General features: G+C 45.1%; 1 protein-coding gene across 3 annotated transcripts in view; it reads left to right on the top strand.

The window, feature by feature from the left end:
- LOC121167515 (solute carrier family 22 member 4) overlaps positions 1-6,467 on the top strand; it is a 39,204-nt gene extending 32,737 nt beyond the window's left edge. For all 3 annotated transcript variants that reach the window (XM_040996971.1, XM_040996969.1, XM_040996968.1), the window contains 4 exons: positions 2,192-2,406; positions 3,230-3,412; positions 5,232-5,367; positions 6,167-6,467. In XM_040996971.1, coding sequence (XP_040852905.1) covers positions 2,192-2,406; positions 3,230-3,412; positions 5,232-5,367; positions 6,167-6,242 — 610 coding nt within the window. In that variant the 3' untranslated portion in view covers positions 6,243-6,467. The remainder of the gene's footprint in view (positions 1-2,191; positions 2,407-3,229; positions 3,413-5,231; positions 5,368-6,166) is intronic.
- The last annotated feature ends 6,769 nt before the right edge of the window (positions 6,468-13,236 follow it).

Here is a 13,236-nt window from a genome sequence, read left to right as displayed (position 1 = left end):
CTTTTTATTCCTACACTTGATCTTAGCCAAAAGGCTGAGAAGTGAAGAGCTTTATATTCCTGCCAATAGCAAAAAGTAAGGGCTTGTAAGGCACACAGGTGATGAGGTGGTTTTGTAGATTCAATGGAATGAGGTGGCGGCCAAGAAATAAAGGACAAGAACACACATAGCTTATAGTGAGTGCAGAGATGTGGGTACTGGAACTGGCAGGTGCAGACTGTAGCAAGCATGTTTCCAAGGCCATTGTGGTTTACAGTGAGAAATCGCGGGCAGGGAGTAAGCTGCAGAGTTCAGCAAGTGTGTCCCGCGCCTCCCACGGTCAGCAGACCTTGTGGACGTACACACCTGTCCAGCAGTGGTGCTGCTGGGCCAGGTACCAGCTCTGTGGGCACTGCTCCTTTGGTTAGACCGACAACCAGATCACCAAGATCCCTCCAGCAGTAAGGCTTCGTTTTTTCTTTTATTCTTCATTCTGTCCAATGTGGTCCAATCTATAGAAGAAGATCCAACGTAGTTCCTGAAACCCTCGTCCAGTGCCACTGGCTTTCATCTGTGCTCGTGACATGCAGATTTCTGCAGTGGGGCTCTTTGTTTTTACAGGGAAGCGCCTCTGTGCATGTTAGTTGGCACAATAGGGTGTGCCCTGTGCCTTCTGCTATGTTGTGGAGCATTTTGAAAGCTTCACTCCTCTCCCAAAAGTGAGCTTTGCCAGATCAGTTTCCAACAGCTTGATCCCATAGTACCACCTATGCACCTGCTCTTCTTTAAAAATAATGAGATCTGCAGTTTGGAATCTCATTTTTTTTTTGTCTGATAATGACAACTCTAAGAAGTAATAAAGCACAAACTGTTCAGGAAATACTGATTTTGAAGTCAGCTAGCTGGGATTGGGTATTATTGAATATTGCTATGTGTACACCATGCTGCCCAATAGAACTTTCTGCAGAACTTTTTGTCTATTGAAAACATCAACCACTAGTCCATGTGGCTGGTGAATTCTTCAAGTGTCACTAGTGTGATTGAGAAACTGAATTTAAAATTTTATTTAACTTTCAAGTATTTAAAAATTTATTTATTTCTCTCAACTATGTAAACAATGTGAAAAAATTTCTAAAAGAAATTTTAGAAATTTTATTTGATTCTAATTTATACACAATTTTTTTAACAAAGTCAGATATACACAGAGGAGGAGAGACAGAGAGGAAGATCTTCCATCCGATGATTCACTCCCCAAGTGACTGCAATGGCTGGTGCTGCGCCGATCCTAAGCCAGGAACCAGGAACTTCTTCCAGGTCTCCCACACTGGTGCAGGGTCCCAAGGCTTTGTGCTGTCCTCGACTGCTTTCCCAGGCCACAAGCAGGGAGCTGGATGGGAAGTGGGGCTACTGGGACTAAAACCGGCACCCATATGGGATCCCGGTGCGTACAAGGCGAGGACTTTAGCTGCTAGGCTACGCCGCCGGGCCCTATACAAAAATTTTTAAAGCTAATTTTTTTATTGACAACAGATTCATAGAGCTCTTCCATCTGCTGGATTACTCCCCAAATGTCTGCAGTGGCCAGAGCTGAGCCAATCCAAAGTCAGGAGCCAAGAGCTTCCTCTGAGCTTCCCACATGCTTGCAGGATCCCAAGATCCTAGGTCATCCTCTGTTCCCTTCCCATGCCACAAGTAGGGAGCTGGATGGGAAGTGGAGCAGCCAGGGTTTGAACCGGTGCCCATGGGGAGTGTCAGTGATTGAAGGTGGAGGATTAGCCAGTTGAGCCATCACGTCAGGGCTCACATTTTTTTTATGTTCTTTATGTGAAAGGGAAACTGATATCCCATGCCCTGATTCACTTTGCCTATGGCAACAATAGCCAGAACTGAAGCAGGCCAAAGCCGGAAACAGAATTCAGGCCGGTATCCCAGGTGGGCGGCAGGGATCCAAGTTCTTGAACCATCGTCAGTTCCCTCCCTCAGGGTGCATCAGCAGGAAGCTGGGATTTAGAGAAGAGCTAGGCCTTGAATCCAGACATTCCAATATCGGTTATGATTGTTCCAAGTGGCAACCTAACCCTCAAGCTGACCCCTATTTAAATTTCAAAAGCCACATGGAATTAGTGGCTGTTTAACACTTTCTTGGTCATCTTGAAATTTTAGAGTGACTGAGGCCGTCCTCTGGTCATTGTATCTGGTTTTTATCTTTCAGGATGCTAACCTCAGTGGGTTACTTTGCTCTTTCTCTCGACTCCCCTAATTTACACGGCGACGTCTACCTGAACTGTTTCCTCTCAGCCTTGATTGAGGTCCCTGCCTATGTCACAGCCTGGCTGCTGCTGCGAACCCTGCCCAGGCGCTATATCATCGCCGGGGTGCTGTTCTTGGGAGGAGGGGTGCTTCTCTTAATTCAGCTGGTGCCTGCAGGTAAGCAATTCACTGGGGTTGGCCGCTTCCCAGAACAGACCCACGCTTGGCCAGGCCACATGTGCATGACTCACTGCTCTCTGTTTTGCTGCCTTGACATCAGACCCCATACACAGGTTGATTAGACAGGTGATAGCTAATTATGTGATTTTCCATGATCAAAGCAGCCACCCGAGTCAGCCCTGGAGGCGTCCCCAGTGAAAGGGAAGAGCCCCCCAAACTCTTAAACCAGTGTCTTTGAGTCACAATCATGATTTGCAAATTTTCAGATCTTCCTCAATGTTTTGAAACCTTTTCTCTAAGCGATATATTCAGTGTTGGAGCTGGGAACACATGCTGGTTCAGGTCTAAGTCCAGTGATTTTGTATCTAAAATGTGAAGTAGTTAAACAGCACACAAAGGGACATCAGCTGCCTTCTCCCCTTATGGCTATCTCTCATTTTACAAAAATGCTAAGTTGAATTACTAACATAGGCTAACTTTCATGGAAATGTGCATTGCTTCATAGCAAGAAGCAAGATAAAAAGGATTGGCCTTTCTCTTCCAAGATTAAGCTTAACCATATTAACATGCCTGCAATTTGCTGGGGAACAAAGATCACTGGCTGCATTAATGACCCAGAATAACAACAGGCAAAGTGCAAAGGCACGCCTCACTCTCCTTCTTTGTCCATGTCCAGTTGCTAGGACATTTGAAGAAAAAATGGTGTTTTGGGAATAACTCCATGTTAATAAAATGATTCCCTAAAGAAGTGAAAATGACATTAAAAGCAGCTGAGTGTCCTGTCTGATGGCACCTTATTTACACCGGGTCTCCTTCCTAGATTACAGCTTCGTGTCCATTGGTCTGGCGATGCTGGGGAAGTTTGGAATCACCTCTGCCTTCTCCATGTTGTACGTCTTCACTGCCGAGCTGTACCCAACCCTGGTCAGGAACATGGCTGTGGGGGTCACATCCATGGCCTCCAGGGTGGGCAGCATCATTGCTCCCTACTTCGTTTACCTGGGTGAGATGCATCTTGTCCATCTGCTCTTTCTTTAAATCCACCTTAAATATACAAGTAATACCTTTTCATAATGAAAAGCTCAAATGGTGTGGAAAATAATGGGAAAAGTATAAGTTTAGCTCTCTTCTTCCAGCTCTCCAAATAGCCCTAGAAGCCCCAATATTCATGACTTGATGGGTAACCCTTCAGTAATTTTTTTGTATAGCATATGAATGTGAATGTACACACAGAGACATATGAATAAATGTGCAGATATCATATATAATAACATTTTAACCAAAATATCCTTTTCAATGATATGTGTTGCTCTTTTACCATCTTTGTAATAAACAGTTTTGTAGATAGGCTTCAGTGACTGGGCATTTAGGCCATTTCTTTCTTTTTGCTATTAAGGTTGTACAACCTTAAGTGAAAATCCAAAACCAAAAACTTTCTGAGCACTTAAGTTTCAACATTCTAGAATGACGCCACAGAGGAACTTCAGCGGGATTCAGGGGGATGTAGGGTCTGGTACTTCAAACTCAGTTCTCCTGAAGGACTCTCCTGGCAAGAGATGTAGACACACCTCATTCTTTCTGGTCGTCCAGTGATAACCTACTCTTTCCCCCTCACCTATTCCCCTACACATGTACATGAAATCCCAGGGAAGGTGCCTGCACATGCTTGCAGAGAGAATCGTTTCCTGTCCTGCCATAGCTTGAGAGAGTGCCACACAGGCGTCTGCTCTCCTTTCACCCCACACTGATGCTTAAGAAGCAAAGTCCCAGACAGAGCTTTCCACGCCACAACAGCAAGTTGTGTTAGCGGAGTGTTGTCTCCATGCAGAGGAGGCAGGATGAGGGTCTGTGATTCTCCTATCTGAGTAATACCACATGATCAAGAGGGCCAGAGGAGGAGGGATGTTCCAATTACATGTAAAACCAAGGCATGCAATGCTCTCAGAAGAAATCAAGGGCCCTGGTCATGGTGTAACACATAGAGTTGCTGCCTGCAACACTGGCATCCCTCATGGTTGCTGGTTCTGTCTGCTTCCTTTCCAGTCTAGCTGCTTATTAATGTCCCTGGGAAAGCAGCAGGGGATGGCCCAAGTGCTTGGGCTTCTGAATTCATGTGAGACACCTTGATGAAACTCCAGACTCCTGGTTTTGGTTTGCCCCAGCCCTGGCTGCCACAGTCATTTGGGGAACGAACCGTTGAGATAAAATATCCTTCTCTCTCTTTCTCTCTACCTCTGACTTTAAATTAAATAAATCTTTAGTAAGGAAGGAAGAAAGAAAAAAGAAACCAAATCTAAGCGTATGTGTCAGTCCTCATTTATGGATTCAAACTAGATTGAATGTGTCATTTAAGTTTCTGTGGAACCAGCTGTCCCCCACAACGGTCGGGGGTGGAAGGGGACACACTACACTCACCATGACCAGAACCTGAAACATGCTGGCCAGCCTCTTTTCCCTGACGTCATCGCAATGCTCACCTCCAGCTGCTCCACATTTAGAGGGCAGCTTGGGGCAGCAAAGACTCCTGTCACAGGAGCTGCTGTCACTCCTGAGGGAGCAGTAGCATGTAGGACACTAGCTGACAGGACAGAGTAGGAAACCATCTCAGAATTAAAATCAAGCAGGTACATCACTACAGAAACACAAAGTCAACAACATTTATCATCAAAGAAACTGACACTTAGCTTACATACCTCGCTTGTGAAAACATTCCGATTGAGAACTGCTCTCGCACACCATTTGCTGCCTTCACAGCAATGCTTTAGGAGCTCAAGAGCGTTAGAGTCCCTGTGTTGACCTGATCTCGTGTTCGCTGCCCTCAGGTGCTTACAACAGACTCCTGCCCTACATCATCATGGGCAGTCTCACGGTCTTCATCGGAATCGTCACCCTTTTTTTCCCTGAAAGTTTTGGAGTGACTCTGCCGGAAACCCTAGACCAGATACAGAAAGTGAAAGGGTAAGTGGAACTCAGTGACATGATGTTGAGATCACACACACCAGGAAGAGTGGCATGGATGAGCAGCGAGAGGAGACCAGCTGCATCAGATGATCATACCTGTTGTCCAGGCAGTGGTAATTAACACTGTGGAGATGGCACGGACATGGAAATCAATGGAATAGAATAGAAATCAGGAAATAAAAACATATGACAATGTGAAAATTCAATGCGTCACAAAACGTAGCAGCTCAAAATCAGTGGGGGAAGAGTTAGATTATTCAGTGAAAGGTGTTAGAACATTCAGCCAGACATCTTGAATATTTAAAATAGTTGATTCCTACAAAAAACACCAAGATAAATTCAAGAGAGAGTAAAAATCTAGATCTAAAAATATTAAAAAAAAAAAGCAGCTGTAACCAAGGAACAAATACTTTTATAACTGTAGAGGAGAGGGTCTTTCCAAACAAAAATCTGAATTACCTGGCAGCAGAGATGGAAGTAGGGACTCGCTACCCACAAGGGCAAGGCGTGGCACCTTCAGCCTTCAACCACAGCCATTCAGGACATTCAGGGAGTGAGCTAGCACATGGGATTGCTGTCTTGTCTGTCCCTCTTTCTGACTCTCCCTCCCTTTTTCTGTCCCCAAAATAAAAATGTTTTTAGGCTCAAATAAGATGACCCCAGAAGTTGTTCAAAATCATAAAATACTAGAACTACGCTCATGAAGTTCTTTTCGGTGTTAATGATTTTCAGTCTGGCCTCGTGAGGACCAAACTCTTGAATGTTTCATTTTATGGAAAAGCTATTTTATTTACAGGTTCCGATCTGGGAAAAGATCAAGAGATTTATTGGAGAGAGAAGAAAATCCCAAAGTTCTAGTGACTGCGTTCTGAGAAAATCTCTCCCTTATTTGAGCAAACTGCAGAAACCAGCACCTTCCCTGAAGAGACGGACACCTCATTCTAAAGTGGGCCTCGTTGTGGAGAAACACCTGCCGAATGGTAAACTCTGGACCACTTCCAGATACTCTTGTTCTTAGCAACTACTGTCACTAGGGTGTCCTTCTTACGAATGAACTTGATGAAATGAGGTTTATAGGATTTTTTGAGAATACATAATTTGAGGGCCTGGTGCAATAGCCTAGTGGCTAAATCCTCATCTTGCATGCGCTGTGATCCCATGTGGGCTCTGGTTCAAATCCCTGCTGCTCCACTTCCCATCCAGCTCCCTTTTTGTGACCTGGAAAAGCAGTAGATGTCCCAAGGCTTTGGGACCCTGCACCCATGTGGGACACCCGAAGAAGGCTTCAGATCAACTCAGCTGCAGCCATTATGTTCATTTGGGGAGTGAACCAGCAGATGAAGACCTTTCTCTCTGTGTCTCCTCTCTGTAAATCTGCCCTTCAATAAAAATGAATAAATCCTAAAAAAAAAAAAGAAAGAAAATATACGGATTGAGGACTGCTAAAATCCATACTGAAATTAATATTCCTTTCCAAACACAGAAATACTATCTCAGCAAAAAGAATGTGTTTAAATTACTATAGCTTAAATGACAAAGTCTGTGTGTGTATGTACAGCGTGTGCACTCGGGAAAGTGACCGGTAAACCATACATCTAAAATCACAAGGTTTGTTTTTTACCATGTCCTCTTACCCTACTATTTATAACTGAATGGTTACGGGAGTCAGGTTTGCTCTGCAATTAGTCCTGAGATGGTTGCTTCTACACACAAGTGCAACGCCTTTTCCATGTTCATATTCCCTATGCAATGTAATAAATATTTATGTTGTAGTTTCTGTTATAAGCCATCTGGGGGTGATTTAAAGCATACCGGAGGTGCGTGCGAATTGTATGCAAATACCACATCATTTGACATGGGAACTTGAGTATCCTGCGTCCTGGTGTCTCTAGGAGCCTTGTCCCGCATTGCTGCTTCCTGAGAGATGGCTGCACGTGCTCTTCCTAATCACAAAGTACTCTATACTCCTTTTGGTTGAATAGATGTCTGTCAGAGAGAGAGAGAAAAGCAATTTTCTTCTGTAACCTGACTCTTCACACAGAACACTTCTGTGAGCAGATGCTTATGTGTGTGCGCGTGTGTGAGTGAGTGAGAGACCCGTAAGTCATGTTTCCGACCCGCTCACCAGGTGTCCTGTGATTCAGTACTGTCCCGCACTGTCCCCAAGTGGTGTTGGTGTCGGATCCCTCTGTCTCCTGAGACTACTCTGGCTTCACTGATCACAAGGCCAGGCCACTGTCCTTCTATCAGACTGGCTACAAACCCCAGAACTCCCTTTTTGGGTTCATTGCCTTGATTGAGATGGCTCACAGAACTCGGGGGAACACTGGTGTTTGTGATTTTATTACCCAGGCCACAGAGGAGCAGCCAAATGAAGACATGCACAGGGTGGGATCTAGAAGGGGCTTGCAGCACGCTCCTGTGGCTGTGACAGTGGAATGCTCGGGGTGCATCCCTCCCGCACCCTGGCCTCGGGTGCCGTCACCACCTAGGCTCGTTATGAGTAACAAGAGGTGTTCCCATCGCTCAGGGAATCCCAGAGGCTTTAGGAGCTCTGGAACTGGAATTAGGATCCAAGACCAAATGCATGCCATATTATTCTGCAATGGTAGACAAGATGAGTGTTTTACAGGTGAAATGCAGCAAGAAGTCAAGTAGCTTGTCTCATGTGGCTCCCTGCCTTCTGGAAGTGGCTAGTTTCAGTCCCCAGAGGAAGTCACTCGTGCCGACTGGGGACAGTGCCCTTTCCTGGAGAGTGGCATTTCCTGGGGCAGTACTGTGAACCCTTTAGCACATTTAGGGTGGCAGCACACTCATAGGAACGGGGTGTGTGTGTGTGGTGACACACATACACACAGAGACAGGAAGTCAGATTTCCATGTGTTGTTTGGTGGCCATCACCCCTACTCTCCACATGGTCTTTTTGTAGGACATCCTGATGTACTGCTGCTATCTCAAGAACCTTTTATGGAATTACGACCATTGGTTTGATTAACTGGGAATTGTTTCCACTATATTTTATCCACTGAACTAACACACTGAGTCTGCTTTTTCTTTTTTTTTTTTTTTGGCTATTACTTAAAATAAATCAACTATATTAGAATAGTTTATACTTGGTCATTGGGGATGTAGGGCCACAGGCTCAGCTGCCCCATGTTTTTCTGTCCTTCCACATTACCACCTGCCAGCCAAACTAGTGGGTCAGGCTGCCCCTCTGCTGTCCTGGTTCCTGTAGGCCTGGCTCAGTCGCCTCTCCGTGTGGCTCTCCATTCTAGGAGACCAAGGATGTAGTTTTGTACCCTCCACAGGGCTGCACAGCATAGATCTTTTTTACATGTAAAAGGCATGTGATAAGCATCTATGTTCATTAAAATAATAGAATTTTGTTTAATTTTATCCAAATATTCATTCTAATTAAAGTGCCTTATAATTCTATGTGAATGAAAATACTATGTTTGATACATAAACTTTTGAATCTTTCAATGTCAAAATATTACTCCTAAAGTCTTTTCTAAATATAAGAAATAAGGACATACTGTTTAACTATCACTGTTTGCATAGGTGTTCTGTAATTTGTAACAATAAATGGTAACTTTCTCAAATCTGTTTATAAAAAGGCAGTAAGTACACAAATGATTTTGTTTTTGTCACTCAAAGACCAAGTAGGTCTATATGTACCGAAATGAGAGTTTATTAAATTCAACATCCAAACAAATGCTGATTTTTAAAAACTGCTTTTTGTGATTTATGGCATAATTTGTGGATAATTTTTTTTTTACTAGAGATCTTTAAAGACTTCTATGTATCAATGTTAACAGAAGTGGAAAAGAGTACTAACAAAAATACATCAGATACAGTTACCATTCTTTGATATTTGCATCAGTTGTTAAATGCCCAACAGTACTCCAGCTAGCACAGACAGTATGAGGGCTCAGTATACAGCCTTTGGAGATGCGTGTCCCTGGACTCCAGTGCTGGATCTGTCACTTACCCAGTTCTGAGATCCCCGAGGAAGCAACGGCCTTCGTAATGCTTGGTGTCTTCACCCACTCAGGGAGCCAGTCATGATCTCTGGGGTGAAGATTACCCAGCATGAGGCACATGTGCCATGCCTGGTACAGATGTTGGTGTTCTCTCTATCCCCTACTTAATTCCCTTCTTGTCCACCTTAAAACCAGGCTTAATCATTACAGCCAGTATTCTTGCCTCTTTCTTAATCCACCTCATTCTTTTGAGCAAATACAGTGCTGGTTTAATCCAGTCCTCTCTGATGCTGCTCACTGGCACCTGCCCAGCTAAATATCCCTGGAGAAAATGTACAAACCATTTGGCTGGTTTCCCTTTAAATTCATTCTCAGTAACTTCCTGAGGACCTTGCTGGCCTGCCCCTTCCTCTGTCCCCAGGGTCTATTTTCCCTTGGGGATACTAGTCTCTCCCCCACTCCAAGCCTCTGGTTTAAGTCTGGGCTTTCTGTTTCCATCCAGGAAATTTGTAACACAAGAACTCGTAATGAAATGAAAGCAAAGACAGTGTTTATTTGGGTGTAGAATAGATTTGTCCATCGGGAGACACAGGGTCAGTTAACCAGACAGGCATTCCCTCAAGGGTGGCCAGGAGGACTGGTGTTTGGAGGGGAACGGTGAAGCTGCTTGGTTTTAAGAACCTTCTGTTGGCCCAGTTAGTTACACAGTTGTTTTGAATGAGGGTAGGTTGGTGCTGAGGGGCTGCCCAGATGGGAAGCTCTCCAGGATTGTCCTGAAAGATGATGCCAGACAGGCAGACATTGCAAGGTGGGCCGCTGTTGCCATCTGAGATCTTGAGCACATCCTTTGCAGTCTCTGCAGCTGTCTCCATTTTGATTTCCTCAACTTCCAAAGCTCCCACCACCCTGAGCCCCAGCCTGACTGCACCGTCCTCAACACTGCCTTCTCTCCTCCCTTGACATGGATGCTCTCTGCTGCGAGCACAGGGTGTGCATTCTCCTGACCAAGCCCTCCTCTGTCCAGGGGTCCTCCTGGACCTCATGGTCTGTTCCCCCTTTCTGCTGGATCTTCCTCACTCAGCACACCATTGACCCCATGACTGCTGCTGCTCCGTTTCTCCCTGTCCCCCTGTCCACGATTCCTCTAAACAATTCTATTGATTGGCTACTCAGCCTTTTCCTCCAATTTTCTCTTGAACCTGCTATAATTTAGCTTTAGCTCCCACCTTTCACCCCAGCAGCTCCATCAAGGACCCCCATGACCTCACACTTCTTTTCTGATCAATACTTTATTTCTATAAAGAGTTCAGGTTTCTGAATTCAAGTCAGTGCATAGCCTTTGAATTCATCTCCCTTCCTTCCCTGAAATGTTGCCAAGTACACTACACTTGCTTGGTTTTCTTCTCCCCTTGTTGGCTTTTCATATACCTTCTGCTTATCTCTGGGCTTCCTAGAACTTAATCTTTGGGCATACTAACCTGACACAGATGGGCAGGCCCTTAACTCCTTTAGTGCAGGGCTGTTACTAATAGCTGTCACCCCACCTTCAGCCCTCGAAGCTTCTCCATTTGGGTCTGTTTGGGAGGCTCTGCTTCCCCTGCAGTTCCCTCTCCTGGCTCCCCAGCCTCATCCCCTGCCACTCTCTCCATGGCTTTCTTGGTTCTGGTTGCCAGGTTCTGCTGATCACTGGACACGCTAGGCAGACTTCCCAGGTTCCCTCTCAGGAGAACACTCCTGCTGTATGTCTCCATGGCCTGCCTCCTTTCTGCCTTCAGCTCTTTGCTCTGGTGCTGCCTTCTCCAAACGTACCTAGCTGGCCACTGTCGACACCAGATCCACTTCTGTGTCTGCCCCTACCCGACTGGCCCTGCTTCATTTTGCTCCCTGGCATTGGTCATCTGCTGACAGCCTAAAGAGGCTTCCTCATTTTGCTGATTCTCGTTCTCCCCTGATGGCGTAAGCTCCAGAGGATCACTCAGAGCAGTATTGTGCACAGAGCAGGTGTTCAGTTAAATATCTGTACAGCAAACATGGAAATATGCTGCCATTATGAGAATTGAAGGGGCAAAGCTAATTATTCACTTTCAAAAGAGAAAACATTGGCTAATAAATATACAAAAGCTGCTCTGTTTCACAAACAATCAAATGAACACGAGTTGGAGAGAAAATGTCGTGCTGTTTTCCCACATATTAGCAACAATTATAAACTGATAATATACAGCATAGAAAAGGGTATAGCAAGGCTCTATCATGCTCTTCTCATGGGAATGTAAATTAGTTCTTCTGGAAAATGAAGTCTTTCTAGAGCCTTCAAATGCTTGGCTTGTGACTTTGAAAAAAATTTTTTTATTTGTTTGCTTGAAGAGTTACAGAGAGAAAAGACTGAGAGACCTTCCATCCACTGATTGACTCCACAAAGCTGGAAACCAGTAACAACTTCTGGGTCTCCAAAACGGGTTCAGTGGCTCAAGAACTTGGGCCAGCCTCTATTACTTTCCCAGGCCCATTAGCAGGAAACTGGATCAGAATTAGTGCAGCTGGGACTCGAATGAGTGCCCTTATGGGGGGTACTGGCACCACAGGTAGAGGATTAGCGTGCTGTGCCACTGTGCCAGCCCCCTTTGTTTTTGATGCATTCACTCTACAACTAAGAAATAAGTAGGGATATCAAATATGCTTATAGATGTTTATGACAGCATTATTTATCGCTCTTAAAAGTAAGCATGCAGGAAGGCATTGTGATGCCATGGAGTAAGCTGCCACTTGACCTGCCTGTATCTCATGCCAGAGGGCCTGGTCCCAGTGCTGACTGCCCTGCTTCTGATTCACCCTGTTGCCGATGCACCTGAGAGATAGCAGGCGATGACTCAGGAGCGAGTCCCTGCTGCCCCTGTCAGCGGTCAGCACAGATTCCCTGGCTCTGGCCTGGCCCCATTCTGGCTGTTGCAGGTATTTGGGCAGTGAACCAGGGGATGGAATAGAGTCTGTCTTGGAATTGCTCTCTCTCTCGCTCGCTCGCTCTTTCTCTCTCTGCCTTTGTTTTTTCAAATACATAAAGCTAAAAAGAAAATTCTGAAAATAAATAGTAGTGACTTCTTAAGGAGGAACATTATGCAACTTTCACAAACAGTTTAAGGATTATTTCTAGTAACTTGGTAAAATTCTAAGGGTAGAATGTGAGTATTTAAAACAGTTTATAAAGGTTAACCAAATAATGAATGAATGAATAGCTGTGGGAAAAAGACTGGGGAGAAAAGAGTGTGCCAAGATATTAACAGGAGATTTGCTTGGGCAGTGGGATTAGAGATGGCTTGTTTTAGTGTTTTTCTATAGCTTTGCCTACTTTATAAAAGCTTCACATGTCACCTGTATTACTTTTTAATGATAAAGTAGTTAAAAAAAATAGAAACATTTTTTTTCAGCACGGACTTAGCGTCAGATCTTGAGCTTGAAGAACTCGAATTCGAACCCCTTCTCGTTCAGGGTGGGAACAGTCCAGCCAAACACCAGCCTCCTGTCTGCAGCCTCAGCAGCCAGCCCAGTACCCCTCCCGGGCCTGAACTCTGTGTGCCGGAAACGCGGGTCAAAGTCATTTTCTTCCAACCAGAGTTGGGTGGTGTGGCACCACCCCTCACGCTCAGCGTAAGCAGGGCTCACCTCTACCCTGATTTGACCCAAGCCAAGCTCGTTCTGCTGAGGTAAAGCACCTTATCAACAAGGTTATATTTAACAGACTACTGAACAGACTGTAACCAATTTATGAGGATTTGAACTATCACCCAGTGTCTCTGTCCCTGTTGGAACTGAAGTCTAAACCTGGCTCTGAGACTTTTGAGGCAATCTGCAGCATGGCTGCCTTGGCCCTTCTCGTGCCTCCCTTCCT

The sequence above is a fragment of the Ochotona curzoniae genome, unplaced genomic scaffold (genome assembly GCF_017591425.1).
Source record: "Ochotona curzoniae isolate NIBS_2020 unplaced genomic scaffold, NIBS_Ocur_1.0 patch380, whole genome shotgun sequence".
NCBI lineage: Eukaryota > Metazoa > Chordata > Mammalia > Lagomorpha > Ochotonidae > Ochotona > Ochotona curzoniae.
This window is presented reverse-complemented; position numbering and strand designations above follow the sequence as displayed.